The sequence below is a fragment of the Rhinopithecus bieti genome, unplaced genomic scaffold (assembly GCF_001698545.2).
Source record: "Rhinopithecus bieti isolate Rb0 unplaced genomic scaffold, ASM169854v2 scaffold_757, whole genome shotgun sequence".
Lineage (NCBI taxonomy): Eukaryota > Metazoa > Chordata > Mammalia > Primates > Cercopithecidae > Rhinopithecus > Rhinopithecus bieti.
In genome coordinates, this window is record NW_016803289.1 from 1,056,940 (window position 1) to 1,080,005 (window position 23,066).

At 41.3% G+C, this 23,066-nt stretch overlaps 1 protein-coding gene across 15 annotated transcripts in view; it reads right to left on the minus strand.

The window, feature by feature from the left end:
- PPP2R2B (protein phosphatase 2 regulatory subunit Bbeta) overlaps positions 1 to 23,066 on the minus strand; it is a 493,312-nt gene that overhangs the window by 6,481 nt on the left and 463,765 nt on the right. For all 15 annotated transcript variants that reach the window (XM_017872305.1, XM_017872296.1, XM_017872303.1 and 12 more), the window contains one exon: positions 4,563 to 4,732. In XM_017872305.1, the coding sequence (XP_017727794.1) occupies positions 4,563 to 4,732 (170 nt within the window). The remainder of the gene's footprint in view (positions 1 to 4,562; positions 4,733 to 23,066) is intronic.

The following is a 23,066-nucleotide window of genomic DNA, read 5'->3' on the forward strand; positions in this document are numbered from 1 at the left end:
AAGTATGCTGTATGTATGTTTTGTTGCATAGAAAGCAGTCTTCTTAGGCAAACCAGAGGGACCTTTTTCTACCAGAGGAAAGAATAAGGTAAGATGTACACATGAGCAACCTCTAGAGCATGGAGCAAGAGAGAACTTAAAACTCATCCTATTTAATGTTCTTTCTTCATGTTCCTAGTATGACTTTTCTATGATCCTATTAATTTGTGCATGGGATTTTTGACACTAGACTGAGTGTCCCAATACAGTGTTTCTCATTATTTGTGGGAGTCCAGTGTCATATAGTGGACTGCTATGAGGCAAACAAAGAGCCAACTCTGTCGGTCCATTCTTATATTTCAAGTGTTGACAAACTTTTTCTCCAAAGGGCTGGATAGCAATATTTTAAGCTCTGTGGGCCCTACGGTCTCTGTGACAGCTACTCAACTCTGCCATTGCACATGGAAGCAGCCATAGAACATATGTAAGTGACTGTACATGGCTGTGTCTTAATAAAATTTACCTACAAAGACAAATAGGGGGCTGGTTAGGAACACAAGTTGCAGTCTGCCAGCCCTCGTTCTATGTGAAAACTTGAAAATAGCTAATCATACTTAAGTCTGCAGCCTTTTATTCATGGAAACGTGATTGAGATCTGTGAATGCATGTATGAAAACGTATAATAGTAGCATTACCTGTCTCCTTGCCCAGGGCAGGCATTATTGACTGATCACTAAATTCTTTCCCACTGGACCTCACAACCTATCATGGTGTTCTGGAGGCTCACTGAATCAGAGCTTGTTTACCATCTTTAAATTACTTCATGTAAAAGTTAGATGGCTGTGCTCCAAAATTAGCTTTGTCCTAAATCTACTCTTCCTAGTTAAGGCTCCCCAGCAGCCACACTCAGGTCCTAGTTCCCACTGCTCTTTCTTTTGCATTAAGGATTCGAATACTATAAGGTTTGTCTTATGCAGCTGGAAGAGGACACTGTGGTGACTCTAGTCCTGGGCTAAAGATGAAGGGCTGCAAATGAAAACTTGGGAGTAAGTGATGTGGAGCCAAGTCCTAAAGTCAAGGTAGGATTCAGGAGACAGGAACACTAAATAATAGGGAGTATGATGGACCACAGGGGAAACAAAGCTATCTCCACTACATATATGGCTGTGAATTCTGGCTCCCAAACCTTTCTCTAGCACCTGCTGGAACAGAGTCATCAAAGTCTTCAACCTCCTCTCTGAACCTTTCCTTCTTCTTCCTCTAACTGGAATTTGGATCTCCTCTGAAGACACTCAGGTGGTAGCTAGAGTTTTGCTCTCACTCCACATGCCAATGTTGGGTAGGTAGGCTCCTTGTTGCTCCAGACAACTATTCCTATTTAAAGTTCTTAACTCCTTTGAAGTCATGCCATCAAACTAAGCTTCCTGCTACCTGTCCTTCTTTCAGCCATCAAAAGTTCTGAGTCCCTAATCCTCATTCCTTGAAGCAAGTTTGCATCTCTGTCTCTCTTCCATTACTATTCCTGTCACTATTTTTAGTTATTCGAGCCCTCTAGTCTCTCTCTTACTCAGTTTCATCATATTCAATGTGTTTTGTCCTTTGCTTCCTTGGTCATATTATGAACCTTGTCATTGCTATCCCTGTACCTATCATTGCTATCCCTGTTGCTGTTGCTATCTCCAGTCTTTTTAGTTCACTCCTTCTAGTATCTTGATTCTATCAATTCTTAAAATTCATTATTTCCCCTTTTGCCCACCTTCAATTCAGCAGTACATCATTACAATCAATCCTTTAGCATATATATTCAACAAGCTTGCCTTTCTTGCTCTCTCTTTCCATTGTACTCATTTGGCACAACTCCATCACTGGTTAAATCTTACTTTCTACCCTTTCTTTACCTGTATCAAGCAGGTGAATGTGGCTGGGAAGAAACATATAATCATACAGGTTAATCTCCCTTTAAATCAATTATATAAATTTCAAGTGGATCCCTGAGCAACCCTACCACCCTGCAACATTTCTCTTTCTTAGATGAGTACTTTACCCCTTTTCTTCCTTCCCATTCAGCTAATGACCTTACTACTTATTTTACTAAAGAAAACACCTACATGTTCTCATCACAAAATTCACAAACCTACTTCATCTATATATGAAAACTGCTCTCATTCCTTTGACAGATGAATTATCTATGCACCTTACCATCTACAGCCAATTCTGCAATGAACTGCATCCCCCACTGGCTTGCCTCAAGGGCTTTGTTCTTTCAGTGGTCTCTCTCTCTAATGGTCTCTCTCTCTAGTGGCTTATTCCTATCAGCAGAAAACATGCTGTAATAACTTCCTTCAGCCAGAATCCCTTTTCAGCTACCCTTCCATTTCTCTGTTCTCCTTCAGAGTAAACTTATTGAAACAGTTGTCTGTTCTCATTATGTTCCCATCTTCAGTTTCTTAAACTCCCTCCAATTGGACATTTATTCACACTGCTCTACTACTGTTCCTCTGTCATTCAGGTTACTGATAATCTCCACTTACTAAATCCAAGTTCGTAGTCTTCTGTACTTGATTCAGCAAAGCATTTGGCAGTCGATGACTTCCTTTTCCTTAAGACATTTTCTCCACTTGGCTTCCTAGTCACTCCTCTCATCTCACTGGCTAGTTTCCCCACATCTCTCTTGCCAAATCCTCTTCCTGTTCTCAACTAGGTCTTATTTTCTGACCTCTTCTTTAATTATATTAATTGCCTAGAAGATCTCATCCAGTCCTATGGCTTTAAATACCCTCTACATACTTGTGAGTGTCAGGTTTATATTTTGAAGCTAAATATATCCAGACTCACATTGAGCTGTCTACTTGCTGTGTCTGTTTGGATGTTAAACTGGTTTAACAGAGCCAAAACCAAACTCTTGATTTTCTCATCTAAATAAATTGGCAACTCTACTTTTCTAATGTTCAGGACAAAAATTTTGGAGTAATCCTTGGTGCTTCTTTCTTTTCCTGTTACATCCCACATCAAATTCATCCTCAAACCCTATTGCTTTTACCTTGGAAATATATGAAGAATCTGGCTACCTTCATTGCTAATACACTCATCTAAGCTACTATTTTCCCCTTGCCAGAATGTTATAACTATTCCCCTGTCTCTTCCAATGTCCCTCCCACAGTTTCTTCTCCCCAGCGCAACCAGAATATTCATTTAAAAATGTCAATGATGAAAATGATCTGGAATTAGATAGTGGTGGTTTGTGAGTAAACTAGGATCATTGAATTGTGTGCTTTGAAAGGCCGATTATTATGATATGTACATTATATCTCAAGGAAAAAATGTAAGTCAAATCCTTCTGTATAGAATCCCCCCACTTCTTTTTATCTAACCCCAAATAGCTTAAAATAGGGTTAGTTTATCCCCACCCCACTTAATCTTTGCTTTCATTATACTCTTGCCTGGATTTTGCTTCTTTAAGTCCTCTCTACTTCAAAGTCTGGTCTTCCTTTTTCAACAACACCACCCTAAAAAATGCCTTTCCCTTTGTTTCCTTGCATTTACACCATCTACGTAACACTTAAGTTCAAAACTTCCAGTCTTTTTGATTCCTCTCCTTGCACATTTGATCAGTAGGCAAACCTCACTGACTCTTCATCTTACCCATCCTTCCATCTGCACGCTACCATTACCAGACCAAATTGCCATCGTCTCCTCTTATCTAAATTGTCTGTTTGGCAAACTGCAAAGTGAAACACACTGTAAAAACTAAAACTCACAATGCCATTTCCTGGTGTAAAACTTTAATGGTCCTCCACTGTACCCAGTCCACAGGCAAAACAGCCTACTGTACATTACCAGGGCCTAGTGATTGGCCCCTTACCTCTATCTCCAGGCTCATCTTTCTGCCTTTGTGATTCATATTCAAGGTATAAGCACCCTGAACACACCTCATTTCTCTCAACACCAGGCCTTTGAACATACTATGTTTTTAATTATTATACTTTAAGTTCTGAGATACATGTGCAGAACATGCAGGTTTGTTATACGTGTGCCATGGTGGTTTGCTGCACCCATCAACCCGTCATCTACATTAGGTATTTCTCCTAATGCTATCCCTCCCCTAGCTCCCCACCCCCTGACAGGCCCCAGTATATGATGTTCCTCTCCCTGCGTCCATGTGAACACATTATTTTAAGAGCATGCATTTCCTGACTAGTTCATGGCAGTTAAGACTCAGTTTAAGGGTCACTTCTTTGGGAAAACCTTTCACACCTAGCTGAGGTCTCTTGCAGAGATGCACACTCAATTCCTTGTTCATCATCTGACTTTTCTGCCAGATGGTAAGCTGCATGAGAGCAGGACCATTTGTTTACCTCTATAGGATCCATTCCACATGAAATACTCAGTCCATATCAATTACATTGAATTCTAGCCTCTCCACATGGACCTTTACCTTAATTATAGCCTGTACCATTTTACTGAATGTATCACCATGCACTGCCTTCCAGTTTTCTGCATTGTAAACCTTTGGAAGCAGGGGTTGACTTAAAAGCTCATGAAGGGAATGTTCCATATACCTATGGGTGCCTGGGGTTCTATACCTGGTAAGTCTCGATGGGGCGGTTTTCCATGTTGAGATCCCAGACTTTAACAGTCAAATAGTCCCTGGTCATGATATACCTCCCACTGTGGCTGAACTTCACATCCGAAATTGAAGAGATAATTTCAGAGAAAAATGATCTGTTGCTTGGATCTTCCGGCTCTTCAAAAACTGCAGAACAAAAGCAAAACAAGACAAATTTAGCAATCCTTATCAACTGACTCTAACATGTTTGGACTGGCTAGGAAGCTAACAGTGTAACTGACAGTCTTCCTTAAGTAGGGCTGGTGTCTGCAGAATGTAAGTTGCTAATAGAGAACTGTCATCTCTCTGGTAGTGGAAAAAGCTGTCATTAGTTTCTGGATTTTAATTCTCATGGAAGGACTGGCATGGGACCTGTCCCGTTCATAGATCTGGCACTGACAGATCTATGTATCTAACTCTTTTTCTGTTTCCCTTGGTATCTGGGTGTCACTGCATAAAACCTGGAGTCATCTTAGATACTTAAAAAAATTTTTTTTACAGCTTTTAGTGAGATAAAATCCACATACCACAAACTGTAAAGTGTAACGTTCAGTGGTTTTTTAGTATAATCACAAAATCATCGCTATAATCTAAATTTAGACTATGTTCTTTACTTCCCCCCAAAAACTCCATATGCATTAGCAGTTACTTTCCATTGCCTGCTCCTATAGTCCTAGGTAAACACCAATCTGCTTTCTGATTCTCATTCTGGAAATTTCACACAAATGGATTCATAGAATATATGGTCATTTAGGACTGACTGGCTCATTTTACTTGGCATAAAATTTTCAAGGTTCATCCGTGTCGTAGCATGTATCAGTTCTTCGTTCTTCCTATGGCCGAATAGTATTCCATTGTATGAATATGCCACATTTTGTTTATCCATTTATCAGTTGATGAGCATTTCAGTTGTTTCCACTTTTTAGCTGTTAGGAATAACAGTGCTATGATTATTTATATACAAGTTTTTGTCTGGCCTTATGTTTTGATCTCTCTTGTTGGCTCATGGTGTTTAACAGTGGGACTTTGGCCAGGTGTGGTAGCTTATGCCTATATTCAGCGCTTTGGGAGGCCTAGGGAGGAAGATCACTTAAACCCAAGATTTCAAGACCAGCCTGGATAATATAGGAAGACCCCATTGCTATAAACAATGAGCCAGGCATGGTAGGGCATGCCTGTGGTCCCAGCTACTTGGGTGGATGAGGCAAGAAGGATTGCTTGAACCAAGGAAGCTGCAGTGAGCTACTATTGGGCCACTGCACTCTAGCCTGGGTAACAGATCGAGATCCTGTCTTCACAAAAGAAAGAAAGAAAAAAGGTGGTGCTTTCTTGCTGGACTGCCTTGGGTCTAAGGTCAGCCTGTCATTTACTTGTTGTGTGACCTTAGCCAAGATACTTCTCTGTGCCTTAGGTCTCCTTGTATGTAAACTGTAGCTATGATGTCTTTTTAAAATTAACAATATTTCCAAATTTGTATAAATTTAATGGGTACAAATGTGGTTTTGTTATATGGATATATTGCATAGTGGTGAAGTCTTGGCTTCTAGTGTAACCATTAGCCGAATAGTGTACATTGAACCCACAATGTCTTCTGTGTGAATTGTCTATTTGCTCTGATATCCAGCCTCTTATTATCTCTCTTAATAGCTTCAGCTGATTTCCACTTACAGGAAGAAGGCATGGCTTCTCTGTATGTTATCGGAGCCCATCATAAACTGCCTCTAATTCTTCTTTCTACCTCGATTTTAAGTTGGATGTATAGAGTATATCTCCATGTTTCCCACTTCTATTCATTGCCTGATTCCTTCTTCATTGATCCAAATACTCTTTGATTCATATACCTCATCTACTACATATTATTTCACCCCAAATGATCTTTTCTTTTCTCTGAAGCCCTATCATACTTGGTCTGCCCATTTATTTAGTATTTGCTCAGGTACTCTCTTACAATGAAACTATCATTTTTCACATTATTATTTTAACAATTCATGAGTTAGTTTTATCTCTTCAACTAGGACATAAGCTTCTTAAGAACAGGATTTTGGTCTTATCTTCATACTCAGAGTCTTGTTCACAAATGTTCAGTGAATATTTGTTGCTTCACTGGAGCCAAAGCCAGATAAATTAACAGATTCTTTGCCTTCTGGGTGCTTAGCATGTATAGTATTAAGTTGAAACATATGCAGTTGCTGACATTCAATTATTTTTGACCTACAAAGATGGCAATTGTGTATGGTTAAACCCAACAAGGGTTTATATCACAATTTCAGGCTGAAACAAACAATGGCCTGCAGGTTGCTGAGTTAGCTCATCTTCCAAGACTACTTCTTTCCTGCCTGGTCAATGCACTCACATAGTCAGTAATGAATTCTGTATAAAGAGCCCAAGTATATAATAAATTACATTTCAAACCTTGCTGAATTAAACTGTGAACTAAGCCAAAATGTTAATTTTCACAGAACGATTGAAGAGAATAGCAACAAAAACCCTGATCAATCGAACTGAAATTGCAAATTAAAAAAAAAAAAATCATTGAAACAGAAAAACATGGCTCATTACAGCCTCTGACCCAATGTCTTAGTCTGTGCCCTCATCTTTTGGGCTTCAGCTGAGTATTAGTGAAGGCCCCAGGATTCTGATTGGTATCTTCATAGTTGAGAACTAGATGGGAAGAAAATTTTCACATTAGTTTCAACTAATAGCCATCTCATTAGTACTGGGAGCTTGGAAATGCCAAGTAAAACACCTGACCCAGAGGCAGTAAAGTGGATGGGCTTAGCAAATTGTGCTCTGGAGTCATCAATTCCTGCATCTGTCAGTTACTAGCTGTGATCATTTTATTTAGTACTCCAGCTTTAGTTTTCCCAGCTGCAAAATGAGGAGCCACATTGCTTGGCATATAAGCTTGGTACATAGTAGGTCCTCAATACATGCCATCACTATTTTCATTTTCAGCATGCACTCTTCTGTGCTGGCCAGTCATATCTTATTCATGAAGACTCTTGAGAATTTAGGACCGAGGAGTACAGAACCTGTGGACTATTTAAAAGACATAAGGAATGTTTACATTTTCTCTTCTTTAAACTCAAATCTATTTTAAAATGTTTAAATCGACAACAAAATTGTATGTATTTATGGTGCCTTTTAATGTCATACATAGGAATCTGTTTCCCAAATACTTGGCATGTTGGGAGGCCAGTGTAGCAACACTGTAAAGGCTCAAAATGACACCTTCACAAGATGGATGTGAAATGAAAGATGACAATTCTTCAATCAACCTACCACTATTTATTTGTGGAGTGAGGGCTTTAGGTAGCACACAGAGGGCAAGGTACAGATAATGTACTGGCATAGCACTTTGTAGTTCATGACACATCTATGTATATTCAAATTTTAATAGCAACTCCAGGAATTATTTTCATTCCGTGGGTAATAGCATTTAATAGTATTAATAATTACTGTTGATGGGAAGCTTATAACACTGCAGACCCCGTGCTTTACATGTTTTATTTCATTTAGTTGTTAAAATAGCCTATAAAGTAGGAATTCTGATTCCTCATTTTATATATATGGATAACTAAGGCACAGAGAGGTTTTATAACTAGTCCAGGGACACACAGAGATAGAGCTGCATTTTGAACTCAGGTCTGTCTGACTTCAAAATCTTTGTTCTTAATCAGGATGCCATGTACAAGACCTTGCTGAGCATTCATTTATAAGTTAAGTGTCTTGTATGCACAGGCACACACACATGCACAATACAGTATATTAGTTAGAGTCCACAAATAAAATACTTTTTATGTGTGGGATGGATATGTGCCAGGCCCTGTACCAAATGCTAAAGATACAATAATGAACAAGACAGATCCAGCACTACTCTTAGTGAGCTCACAGGATACAGGAGGGGATACATGTTTAGCAATCACACAAGTGTGGTTACAGTTGTGAATAAGTGAGATTTTACTGTGTTATCAGAGGGAAATCATGGTGCTATGGAACTGACTAGTGGAAGGTAAATGGAACACCAGTGTGCGTTCCATAAACTTTACTTCTCATGCCCCCTCCAATGTCAGAGATATCCAAAATTTGTTGAACATGTAGTACAACAGTATCTGGTGCCTGAGTGATAGAACTTGAGACAAATCAACACTAGCATTTCTCCTGGAGACCCTTGGCTTGGCATGGCACTAGAGAATCTGCTGACCTGCAAGGTTTCCAATTAGCTATCAGAAAATAGAGATATTGAGAGGAGAGGGAAGAGAACTAAGGGGGAGACAAGAAGAGCTTTGCTCCCTTTGTGAGGAAGCAGTCTTGGTGAGAATCCTGATAGCCCAGTCCTAGTCATTGGGGGTGTGTCAGGTTCACCAACAGAAGCATATGTCTTGGAGACCTCAATAGTAACAGTAACAACAATAATGACATTTGCTACCACTTCTTGGTCCTCAAGCTTTGCATACATTATTGCATTTAATGCTCACACATCTAAGGAAGGTACTATACTCTTCTCATTTGTAGATAAGGAGACAGACCAGGAGGAAAGGTTCAGTAAGTCACCCAGGATCATGCAGCTAGGCAGTGGCAGAGATGGGCTCTTGACTCTGCCCATCTGTCACACCCCTCCACAACTGGGCCTTGCCTTGCTTTGTCAATATTGCTTCCCTGTTCAAACAAGTCAAACCAGGATTCCTCACATTCTAGATATAGCTTGTACATTCCCACTTTTGTGCCTCTGCTGCTCCTCACCTCTTCCTGTGCCCATCCAGGTACACTGGAAAGAACATCAGACTCAGGGATGCTGGGCTGGAATCCGGGCTGGAATCCAGGCTAGGCACAAGTCCAGGCTGGCTTTTGATAATACCTATTATCTATTGAGCTTTTGTGCTGTGTGCTCTACATGTATTAACTCACTCACTATTCATAGGTATTAGTACTTTCTCTTTTCCACAAATTAGCCTAATCAGTCAACTCAGGCACAACTCTCAGCTAGTAGGAACAGAGCCAGAATTTGAACTCAGTATACTTCCAGCTTATGTTCTTAACCTCTGTCCTACTCTCTCATCTGCGTGGCTTTCAGCACTGTCAGCTCTCTGGGCCTGTTTCCTTCTCCGTAATAGGAAGGAGTTAGGGTTGCCTACCAGGTCCCTCCCAGCTCTTAGATTCTAACATCTATGAAATTTCACTGGCTTTTCAATTTCCCTTTCCGAATCCCCACTACTCTAGGTTGCCTTTCCAAAGTGACTTCAGCAAAATGTTCAAGCTGTGATACATCAGGCATTCCAGATTCCAAGATCAAATAAGCTTGGGAAACCTTGACAACTCTGGGAGTTGACAATGCAATTACCCTGTTATTGGGGCATTATAGAATGTTCAGCAACATATCTGGCCTCTACTCACTAGATATGCCCTGCTGACTCCATCTGCCCACATGTGGCAACAAAAATGTCTCTAGATATTGCCAAATGTCCCCCAGGGGGCATGACGGTACCTGGTTGAGAATCACTGCTTTAATCCTACTTCAGAGTATTATTTGATCATACCTTTCTCCCCACTCCATTTTATTTTTATTTGGCAAATCATTTGCAGCTCGGTGTTTAGTACAGGCTTCCTCAGAATACACTTTGGGTTATATTGCTATAGTCAAAAGCAACTGAATACTACCTTTAAAATTCCATAGGCTATCTTATGTGCCTTGTGCAGATGTGTTTTCTGTTATAACATGTACAGATATGAATACATCTCCATGGAGCTGTAAGTATCTTGTGTGAGCCCCCTGAAAGGGCTCGGATGACTGGATAAATAAATAAGGTTCCAGAATCTGGGGAAAATCTTGAATTCAATAATTCATGAATTCAAAAATAAGAGAAGGAGTTAAGAAGAAAACTGCCAACTTTAGAGAAAGCTAAAGTGAAACAGCATTCATTACAACTGGAGCAAGGGCAGAAAGGAGGCATGCAGAGAGGTGGTTGTGGACTCTGGGGATAGGAGAAGAGAGAGATTAGGTAACCATAGGTGCAGGCTGTTCCTAGGCATGGCTCCTTTCTCTCAACCTTACACTGGACCTTCATTAATTGCACAGGAACTCATGCCAATGTAGAGGGGTTAGGAGGGGTCCAAGGCCACTAACAACTGATCCTGAAGGCCAGGACATCTAAGACATGCTGGCTCTGTCTTAGATGGTGTGGTGACTAACAGTACAGGTAGTTCCAAACTCAGTGGCCTGGGTTGAAACCCCAGCTTTGCTGCTTATAAATTATGGAGCTTTGAACAAGCAGCTGGACTCCTTCCAAGCTTCATTTAATGGAGATAATAGTAGTACCTATATTCTAGGGCGGTTGTGAGGATGGGTGAGATCTTGCTTGTGAAGTACTTAGCAAAGTGTCTGTACCCAAAACAATAGGGATGGCAGCCATAATGCAGAAGTAGGCATTGCTTAGGGCAAACTTGGTGTGCAATGAGTCCAAAAGCCTAAAGTGTTTGTCTGTTTGAGGCAGATCTTAAGAACCAGTTGTGATACTGATTTCTAGGTCTTCTGTCTGGGCTGTGACACAGACACGTACTAGTTTGTTTCTGAACTATCCCTTGAAAGACACCCACCCTCCTTGGTCCAAGTGTCTCATTTCAATGTCACCCCCACCCTGGCTGTGATGACGTGGGCAGATGAGAGTGAGAGTCCAGGAAACAAGCCAAGGGGACGTGAGGGTCCACTCATGATGAAAAAGGAACTGCCTCGGAATCATGCGCGGGGCTTTAAACTGCTCACTTCTGCTGACATTTCTTCTACAGGGAAGCGCAGCTGGCACGTTTTTCCGTTTGGAGACATGGTTGACAATTTCTCCATAATGGGGACACAACTGGCAATTTTCCTACAGAGTGAGGCAGATGGCAATTTTCCTTCAGAGATATGCAGGCAACAGTTTTGCCCCTGGAGAGAAAAGCCTCGCCGATTGAGATGCAGCCAGTAATTTTTACTATACAGAAGACACATCCAATAATTTTGCCCAATGAGAGAAACGGCCAACAATTTTCCCACAGAGGGTAAGAACTCGCTCGGACTGACAATGCTGGCCTTTATCCAGGTGAGGACAGTGAGAGAAGAGGTTTAAGATTTAATTAGTGGCTACTGTGCTACCAGGGGCCTAATGACATAGTCTCCAGACACGGATTGGAGACGCCAAATTTAGATCGTATTAAGACTCAGATGAAGGATTCTGAATTGGGAAATAATGAAACCAAGTTGCTTAACCCTTGCAGTTTGCTTTTCATATAGCCCTCCATTAATTCAACAAACAATTATTTGACAGTGACACTTTAACAAGACAAGGCATACAATGCATAGTGTGATGAAGCATGAGAAGTTAATCTAGAAGAAATTATATTGGCCCCTAAGTTTTACATAACTTTTCAAAATAATTCTGCATCTACTATACTTCTTTTACAACATGTCTTTTAACAAACTAATCATTCAAAGTTAAGAAATAATAAATCAAAACCTTTTTTTTTTCCCAGACAAGAAAACTGACCAAAATTCACAGTGGGGAGAAGTGAGGAACAAATGGGCTGGTGTGACAAGAAAAGACTTAATAAGAAGCTGAGCCTTAAATGATCAATAAGCACTGGATAGATAAGAGGTTAGTACATATTTTAGGCTTTGAGGGCCATTTGGTCTCCATTGCAACTGTTTAACTCTGCCTTTGTAGTGTGAAAGCAGCATAGACAATATGTAAACAGATGAGCATATATCCCACACGAAGGCTTTGCATATGGACACCGAAATTTCAATTTTGTATAATTTTTATGTGCCATAAAATACTATTCCTTTTTGATTTCTTCAACTACTTGAAAATGTAAAAATATTATTCTTTGCTAGAGTTGTAAAAAAGAAAAGTTTTGAGCCAGACTTGGCTGTATGCCATAGTTTGCTGAGCCCTGTTAATGGTGTTTGAGGGGTAGGAGGGGGCATCCTATCTAGACAGGAGAATCAGCATGAATAAATGCCTGGGGTGATCAATGCATTTTTGTGGGACAATGGGCCCCTAGGACTGGTAGCACCATGAGATCACATAGAAGGGCTGGAAGATGAGATTACTTCTTAAACTGCAAGTTGCTTTCCTAAGTTACATCTCGCAGGCTGCTACATGAGAATGGACTTAGGAGTCAGACATATTGGGGCTAGAACCTGGGCTTCATCATCTCCAGGTTGGATTGTCTTTGTCAATTTTCCTTATCTTGTTAAGATGCAGCATATCTGTAAAATGTAGACATCAATGTCTTATTTGCATGGTTATAAAAATTAAAAAACATAAAAGCAAATAAGACATGTAGCACAGGCCAGGTGTGGTGGCTCACACCTGTAATCCCAGGACTTTGGGAGGCCGAGGCAAGTGGATCACGAAGTCAGGAGCTTGAGATCAACCTGGCCAATATGGTGAAACCCCATCTCTACTAAAAATACAAAAATTAGCTGGGTGTGGTGGCACGTGCCTGCAGTCCCAGCTACTTGGAAGAAGAATCGCTTGAACTCAGGAGGCGGGGGTTGCAGTGAGCCAAGATCGTGCCACTGCACTCCAGCCTGGGCCACAGAGTGAGACTCCATCTCAAAAATGAAAACAAACAAGCCATGTAGCACAGTGCCTGGTACACTGTCAGAAGTCAACAAGCCCATATCAAACATTTAAAGAAGAACTAATGTCAATTCTATTCCAACTGTTACAAAAAATAAACTCCTTCTATGAGGCCAGTGTTACCCTGATACTAAAATCGGACAAAGACACAGCAAGAGAGCTATAAGCCAATATCCCTGATGATTATTGACACAAAAACCGTCAACAAAATACTAGCAAACCAAATTCAACAATACATTAAAAAGATCATTCATCATGACCAAGTGGAATTTATCCCAGGGATGCAAGACAGTTCACCATATAAAAATCAATCAATGTGATACGTCATATCAATGGAATGAAGGAGAAAAACCCTCAAAAAACTGGATATAGAAGAAATGTAACTTAAAATAATAAAAGTCATATATGACAGAGCCACAGCTAGTATCATGCTGAATGGGGAAAAACTGAAAGCCTTTCCTTTAAGATTTGGAATACGACAAGGATGCCCACTGTCACTGCTGTTGCTCAACATAGTACTGAAAGTCCTAGAAAGAGCAATCAGACAAAAGAAAGAAAGAAAAGGCATCCAAATTGGAAAAGAAGTAGTAAAATTATCCTTGTTTGCCAATGATATGATCTTGTATTTGAAAAAACTTAAAATATGCCACCAAAAAAACCCATTAGAACTGAAAACAAATTCAGTAAAACTGCAGGATACAAAATCAAGATACAAAAATGTGTAGAATTTCTATATGCCAACAGCAAAGAATCTCAAGAAATTAAACCCATTTACAACAGCTACAAATTAAAAACCCAGGAATTACCCAAAGAAGTAAAATGTCTCTATGATGAAAATTAAAAAACATTGATGAAAGAAATGGAAGGGGACACAAAAAATAGAATGATATTCCATGTTCATGAATTGGAAGAATCAATACTGTTAAAATGTCCATGCCACCCAAAGCAGTCTACAGATTTAATGGAATCCCTATCAAAATACCAATGACTTTCTTCACAGAAATAGAAAAAACAATCTTAAAATTTATATGAAACCACAAAAGACCCAGAATAACCAAGGCTATCTTAAGCAAAAAACAAAACTGGAGGAATCACATTAACTGACTTCAAATTATACTACAGAGTTATAGTAACCAAAACAGCAGGGTACTGGCATAAAAATAGACACATACACCAATGGAACACAATTGAGAACTCAGAAACAAATCTATACATCAACAGTGAACTCATTTTCAACAAAGGTGCTAAGAACATACACTGGGGGAAAAGACAGTCTCTTCAACAACTGGTGCTAGGAAAACTAGATATCCATATGCAAAAGAATGAAACTAGATCCCTATCACTCAACATATACAAAAGTCAAAACAAAATGGATTGAAGACTTAAATCTAAGACCTTAAAGCATGAAACTACTATAAGAAAACATTGGGGAAAGTCTCCAGGACATTGCACTGGGCAAATATTTCTTGAGTAATACCCCACAAGCACAAGCAACCAAAGCAAAAATGAGCACAGGGGATCAAGTTAAAACATTGCTGCACAGCAAAGGAAACAATCAACAAAATGAAAAGAGAACCCATAGGATAAGGAAAAATATTTGCAAACTACCCATCTGACAAGGGATTAATCACCAGAATATAGAAGGAGCTCAAACAATTCTACAGGAAAAAAAATCTAATCCATTAAAAAAAATGAATAAGTGATCTGAATAGATATTTACCAAAAGAAGACATACACATGGCAGATAGGCATACAAAAAGGTGCTCAACATCATTGATCATTAGAGAACTGCAAATCAAAACTACAATTAGATGTCATCTGACCCTAGTTAAAATGGCTTTCATCTAAAAGGCAATAATGCTGACGAGGATGTGGAGAAAAGGGAACACTTGTACATTGTTGGTCGGAATGAAAATTCTAACAACCACTATGAATAACAGTTTGGAGATTCCTCAAAACACTAAAACTTGAGCTACTATATGATCCAGCAATCCCACTCCTTAGGTATATACCCCAAACAAAGAAAATCAGTATATTGGAGAAGTATTTGCCCTCCCATGTTTGTTGCAGCACTGTTCACAATAGCCAAGATTTGGAAGCAACCTAAGTGTCCATCAACAGATGAATGGATGAAGAAAATGTGGTACTTATATACAATGAAGTACTATCCAGCCATAAAAAGAATGAGATCCTGTCATTTGCAACAACATGGATGGAACTGCAGGTCTTTATGTTAAGTGAAATGAGCCAGGGACAGAAAGACAAACCTCGCATGTTCTCACTTATTTATGGGAGCTAAAAATCAAAACGATTGAGTTCATGGAGATAGAGAGTAGAAGGATGGTTACCAGAGGTTGGGGGGCAGGGGGGAAGTGGGTTAATGGTTAATGAGTACAAAAATATAGAAAGGATGAATAAAAACTAGTATGTGATAGCATAACAGGGTGATTATAGTCAATATTAATTTAATTGCACATTTAAAAATAAAGGATTGTAACCAGATTGTTTGTAACATAAAGAATACATGCTTGAGGTGATGAATATACCGTTTACCCCAATGCGATTATTACTCACTGCATGTGTGAATCAAAATATCTCATGTACCTCATAAATATATACACCTCTGTACCCATAAAAAGATGTCAACAAGTTCCAGTGTCACACACCATTCAAACAACAGGTATTGAGTACCCAGTGTGTGTAAAGCACTATGATAGGTGCTAGGGTTACAACAGTGAGCAAGAGAGATACTGTGCCTGTGCTTCCTCAACAAAGAGTGGGCCTTCTTATCTACCATGGCTGGGGCTTCCTCTCATCTCTTTCTCTCTCTCTTTTTTTTTTTTTGTTTTGAAGTGGAGTCTCACTCTGTCGCCCAGGCTGGAGTGCAGTGGTATGATCTCGGCTCACTGCAACCTCCGCCTCCTGGGTTCAAGCGATTCTTGTGCCTCAGCCTCCTGAGTAGCTGGGATTACAGACCTGAGCCTCCACACCCAGCTAATTTTTGTAGTTTTAGTAGAGATGGAGTTTCAACATGTTGGCCAGGCTGTCTCCAACTCCCGACCTCAGGTGATCCACCTGCCTTGGCCTCCCAAAGTGCTGGGATTATAGGAGTGAACCACCATACCCAGCCATCTCTTGAAGGAAGAAAAGTTGCTCAATCAATTCCCCTGTAGTAGGCAGAATAATGCCACTACCCCCATCCCCAAATAAGTCTACACCCTAATCCCTAGAGCCTGTAGCTATGTTATGTTACATGACAAGAGGGAATTAAGGTCGCTAATCAGCTAACCTTAAGACAGAGATATTACATTAGATTATCTGGGTGGGCTCAGTGTAATGACCAGGGTCCTTTTAAGTGAAATAGGAAGGCAACAGGGTCAAAGGCTGAATAACCCCATATGAGAAAGACAAGACTGGTCACTGCTGGCTTTGAAGATGGAAAGGGGCCACGAGCCAAGGGAGGCAGGCAGCCTCTTGAAGCTGGAAAAGGCAAGAAGCCATTCTCCCCAGAGCCTCTAAAAAGGAGCATAGCCCTGCTGACACCTTGATTTTAGCCCAGTGAGACCCGTTTCTGACTTTTGACCTCCAGAACTGTAAGGAAGATAATCAATTCGTGTTATTTTAAGTCACTAAGTTCATTAAGTATGTGATAATTTGTTACAGCAGCATTAGAAAACTATCCTCTGTTTGTCAACAAAGGGAGGGCTCAAAGTTCATGAGTTCCCCCTTTAACTCTGCAAAGCCGCTCTTATTTCCCTGGCCCCAGGGCCAGCTCCCTTTCAGCAGCTGCCGGTATAGAGCTGGACAGGGAAGGCAGGCCAGAGTGGGCTGCTTCTGGGCACAGGCCATGAGAGTTTCACCATTTCCAAGGGAGCTGGTGAACCCCAGCTCAGCAACCCTTTCCTCCCAGCATTCCTGCTGCTGCTGCTGCTGTACCCGTAAGCTGAAAGTTCAGAAAAACCAGAGCCCAGCAGCTGCAAAGGCAGAGCAAGCCAAACTCCTCAGAGACATCAGGGCTTAGCAGCAGAACATGAAACAACCTGCAATCCTACCATGTGCTAAATATTTGGATCTTTCCAAAGCAGTGCCACTTTGCGTTCAGACATCTACAGTAACTCTGTATGACTGACAGCCAACAGTTCCACTCCCTTGTCCTGGTTCAGGGGCTCCATATCAAGTCCTAGGTCAACATTCCAATATTACTCTCTACTTCATTCTCAAATGCTCCACTGAGGTCTGACCCGTCTAGTCATCATTTGCACCAGAGTTGAAGAACTTCTACCTCCAGGGGCCAGGCAGGTAGTGAAATAGGTGACACATTCATGGGTAGCAATAGGAAACAGCAGGGACTGTGGCAAACTAGAGTGTCCACACCCCATAAAAGGGGCAGTTTCCACCTGAGGTCAGGAGCTCAAAATCAGCCTGGCCAACATGGCAAAACCTCATCTCCACTTAAAAAAATAAATTACAAACATTAGCTGGGTGCGGTGGTAGAAGCCTGTAATCCCAGCTACTCCAGAGGCTGAGGCAGGAGAATCACTTGAAACTGGGAGGCGGAGGTTGCAGTGAGCTGAGATCACACCATTGCATTCCAGCCTGGGCAGCAGAGCAAGACTCATGTCTCAAAAACAAAAACAAAAACAATTCAAAAAAAAAAAAAAAAAAAAAAACCAACCAAACAAAACAATAAAGGGGCAGTTTCCACTCTGCTCCGGCTGAATGCAGCCATGCAGAAATGGGGTGCCAGCATAGCCAGATTGTCTCATTTGTAAAGTCTAAATTTTTTTTTGAGGAACTGATTTTTTTTTATGTTAGCAACTAACTAAAGAAATTTGAGTGTGTGATCAAACATACGTCCTCTGTAAGCTATGCAGGCCGCAGCCTGTGACCTGATTGACTCCCTGCAATGATGATGGTGATGTTTGTGGTGCACTGGCATGTGCTGGGGTTGGATCCATGCTCCTTCCCTACCTTCTCCCTGCTCCCCTGTTTCTCTGGCTCCTATTCAACCTTCAGGGCTCACTGTCTTTTCTAGAAAGCCTTCCTGGACAACCTCAGCCCATTGCATCTTTTCCTCTTTACTGGTTAATTTGGCTACCCTCTAATCTTCCTGCTCTTTTTAAATATTATTTGTTCAGGATTCACAATGAGTTAAGAAACTTTAGTTCAGGGAATTGGCCCCACAGAAAGGCAACACCAGTGATAACAAGAGCACCTGTTACCTGCCAGGCACCATCTAGGGTAAGAATTATCTCTATTTTATGGCTGAGGAAACAGAAGCTTGGAGAGATGGGGACCCAAAGGACCATATGGTCCCTGAGTGAGCACAGCATTGGAAGGCTCATTATCTGTGGGGTTAGAACTTTCTTACGAAGGAGCCTCAGCTGGAATCTGATCTAAAGAAGGGGGAAGCAAAAACCTGTGTTTGGCTTAGGGTTCGTCTGTCAATCTAAAGACTGAATTTGGGCTAATATCTACAGACAAGTTCATTAATTGTGGGTCTGTTTGTCCTCCTTTTGTGAGGAATCATCATTTATTAGCCAAGCGGGACTGGTGCCTTTTTGAGAACTGTCATTCTGGAAAGATATTGATTGAAGGAGGCCTCTGAGCACATTCTCTCCAGCAGGCAGCCGAAAGGGAGGCGGCTGCAGTCCAGACAAGATGATGAGTTGGCAGTGAGCATCTCGACAGGAGCCTAATGAAGAAATCTGGTAACAGCGAGGGCTGGCTTTATGAGCACTCACATTTGGTCTTTCACTCTCTGCAAGGTTGGTGAGTGGCAAAGGTATCCATGGGCCTCTACCTCCCATTGTGGAATGATACATTCCTACAGTCAGTGGGCTCTGGGAACCCAATGGCAGCATCCCCAGGCCCCTGGGCCCACTCCACATATCACAGGCTAGAGACTTCTTGTCTGCCTCCTTTCTCATGTCTCTCCCCGAGAGACAACATGCGCTCCCCTCCCTCCTTCCCTCTCATAATTTGTTCCCAACAGGTAGCTTTGTGCAGCTACTCCAAGAGAAGCCCGAACTCCCTGGGGAGCCTCTGCCCAGGTGGAAGAGACCTCGAGTAGCCATTATTAGGGGTGATTGCTGGGAAGCTGGTTGCCATGGCACCGCAGAGGCCAGTGCTGAACTCCCAAGCTGTCCCCGTTTCCCAGGCTGTCTACATAATCACTGCAATGAGAGGCACAGGCACAGAAAGGGAGAGAGGAGCAGCTTTCTGCTGAGTGATCTCCCTGCAGAGCAAGGTGAGTAGTTCATGGCTGAGTATGACAGTCCATCTTGGCATGGGCCAAGCACTGCCTGGAGGGACCCTGGTGTGGGCTGGTCACTGCTTCACTGTCTTCTCATGGATCCGGCACTATGCCTCTGTGTTCCCAGGACTGGTTTTCTACAGGAAAACACTGCTCCTAGTCCATTGACCTGTTTCTTAAAGGTTCTTGGAGTTTGCAAACATCGAATAGTGATAGTCTTCCATCTGCCAGGTGCTGCACTAAACTCTTTATGGAGACAAAGAAATGATGCTCAGAGAGTCATTTGCCCTTGGTCACAGGCTAAGAAGAGGCAGAGCTAGGATGTAAACCCAAGTCTGGCTCTACGGCATCTCATATAGCATCATTTTTCCTCTAGTCCCCTGACTAGAAAGGGCGGCCCCTTCAACCCGGTGCTGAGAACAGACACTGGTGGCCCCACACCTCTGAGGGCATGGTTCCAGCAAATAGAAATTGGACTGGCAAGGATTAAACCGCTGGTTTGGGCTTCATTAACTATGTGATCTCACCAACCACAGAGAATTAACCAGAGTGGAGCCATCTCTTTACCGACTTAACACAATGTAACAGGGGCAATGTGGAGAACAGTCAGTGAATTTGTTGAGCGCATACTACCTGCTAGACCCTCCCACTGGCTCCAGACATACCATCAACACGTGGGCTATCCTTCTCTTCAGCAGTCACTCTAGAACTTGAGGCCACTGTCCTCAAGAGAAGATACATTTTATAATCACTGCAGACAATAAAGGCTTTATCTGTTAGCAAGCCCTTTTGCTTAATGACTTGGTTATGGGAAAGGAGATACAGGTTGTACTTAGTTCTCATTTTGCACTTGGTTAGAGAGTAAGAGGCCTTTCCATATCCACTGCTGCTCAGGTACTTCCTCCCAGTGTACTCTAGCACTCCCCCAGCAGGTTCTGTAGAAACATGGACCCCAAGGCCTGGCCAGACTCTAGCAGAAAAATATTTGTGTTCCTTTGTGCTCTGCCTAGTATGTGGCTTCCCTGGCTACCTCTCCAACGGGCCTGCGGAGGCAAAGATGGGAAGTGTTTATAGGTATTATCTATTAACAACATTCAACTTTAGACCTGGGTTCAATCTCCCTCTGCCTTTGCCTAGATTTTTTACTTTGTGTAAATAATATGCTTTTTCTGGGCCCAATTTTCTCATCTATAACCCCAAGTTTCTGAATTGTTTTGATAATAAAATACTAAAAAATATTGAGTGTTTACTGTGGACCAGACATTTCACTGAATCTGCACAACAATCCAGTAATGCATGTTCCATTATTGTCCCCATTTTATAGAGGTAGACACTTAGGTGTACAGAGGGTAAATCCAAGGAGTTAAGTCCAAGTTACCCACACCTGGGCTTGTCTGACCCCAGAACCAGCACTATTGACCACTATGATATATGACCTCTTTCTATCTTCATTAAAGCCTAGTTTCCAAGTCACAGGAATCTTACAAATACCTCTAACTGGCCTTTATAACAGTTTGCAGGGGAAATTTATAAACTCTGTGGACTCTCAGATTCATGTTTTTAAAAAGGCATTTATGAACTTCAACAGAGCATCTGAAAGCCACCTAGTGGCTGGAAGTTGTTCAGTAGGATTTGAAATTCTATAAAAGGCAAAATTGTTCCCATATTCCAGGCTCTGCTCCATTGCTCCCTCTCCCCCTTCCACCACCCCTTGATATTCTTTCTGAAAAGTTGAGTTGGAAACAATCACTTTCTCCTCTGAACTTCTATAGAGCAAGGTTCCCAAGTCGTGATCAAGACACAAAAGTCAAGGGGCAGAGCACCACAAAATATTGTGACATTATCTGTAAACTAGCTTATATATAACTCAGTATACCATTTTGTACTGGGGTCTGTTATATAGATCGTACAAATTTCGGGAAAACTTCCAGGAGAAAAGTTTAACATTGAGACAATTCTGAGTTTTAGCTTTTAATTCATAGCCTTAGTGTATTCTGAGATACATATCACCTTTTATCTGATGTTAGATCTCATCTCATTCACTCATACATTCAATAACTACAATTTAGTATCCATGAAATGTCAAGGATGGCCCTTGGAATCTTCCAGTACTTAATAACCTCCCTAGGGGCAAGCAACAGTACATTGGATGAACACACATTTGTAGTTTTGTGGCCCCACAATGACACGAACACAAAAGATTCTCAATAAACAGAAACTGAAAAATGCTACGCATCAAAACTTTTGGGGGCACATAGGATATGCTGAGGATAAGAACATTTGAAATCACTATTTCAACAGTCTAAAACAATATTCAGCATAAACACTTTTTAGTCAGCATTTTCTCTTTCTGATGATGGGAATCTAAATTTCACATTCAATTGAAAATGAACTTTATATTAGAAACATTTCATAATTTTATATTCTCTTGTCCCACCACGGTAAGTGTACAAAGGCAGTAATTGCGTAAGTCTGTCTAGCCATTGTGCTTAGCACAATACTTTGTTAACATTTATTGACCAATTCATTGCTTTGTTTGATTTCACAGTCTTTTTCCTAAGCTTGATGATTCTATTTTTCTCATATGTAACTCTTCAATGACAATTTCACTGCATTACAGACATTTTCAAATGGCACAAAAATGTCAGAATATGCTATTTGACCCTGGGCTTAAGGATGCCCATACATGAGATCAATCCTATTTAAATCCTTATGTTCAGGTTAAAAATAGAACATAAAGGCAAGTATCATTATGAGCTTCATGGGGCTAGCATTCCCCTGCCCTCTGCTGTCTCTGGTCTGTGCTTGATAACGATGGAAGGCCAGCAGGTGCTCTGAGTAATTCAGCAGATAAAGAGACTTGCACTGACGGGGCTGGAAGCTGCTTGAGTGGACAGCAGATCTCACAATTCAGTTATTGATGCTACCTACTGAGCTGTCAAAATAGAATTATGAGAACTGCATGGGGGGCTCAAATTAACCGATATACTTAAACATGAGTCAATTACACACACAAGAGATCCCCCCTTCTCCATCTTACAGGGCCATGCAAGTCGTGAGGGTCATTGTATGCATTATCTGATATAAGAAAAAAATCCAATCATTGTCAGTGTTTTAGACTTAATGTTTTCTAAACCCTGATTTCCTCAGCTGCAAAAAGGAAGAGATACTGCAAACTTATTGGGTTTTCAAGAGGATCAATGAAGATAAATCAATGAGAAGGGGCTCTATAAATAGCAAAGGGCTAAACAGCAAAAGATATCAATTTTTACCATTTTATGCCTTTTGAAAAACATGAATCTGGCCGGGCGCGGTGGTGGCTCAAGCCTGTAATCCCAGCACTTTGGGAGGCCGAGACGGGTGCATCACGAGGTCAGGAGATCGAGACCATCCTGGCTAACACCGTGAAACCCCGTCTCTACTAAAAAAATACAAAAAAAAACTAGCCGGGCGATGTGGCAGGCGCCTGTAGTCCCAGTTACTCGGGAGGCTGAGGCAGGAGAATGGCGTAAACCCGGGAGGCGGAGCTTGCAGTGAGCTGAGATCCGGCCACTGCACTCCAGCCTGGGCGACAGAGCGAGACTCCGTCTCAAAAAATAAAAAA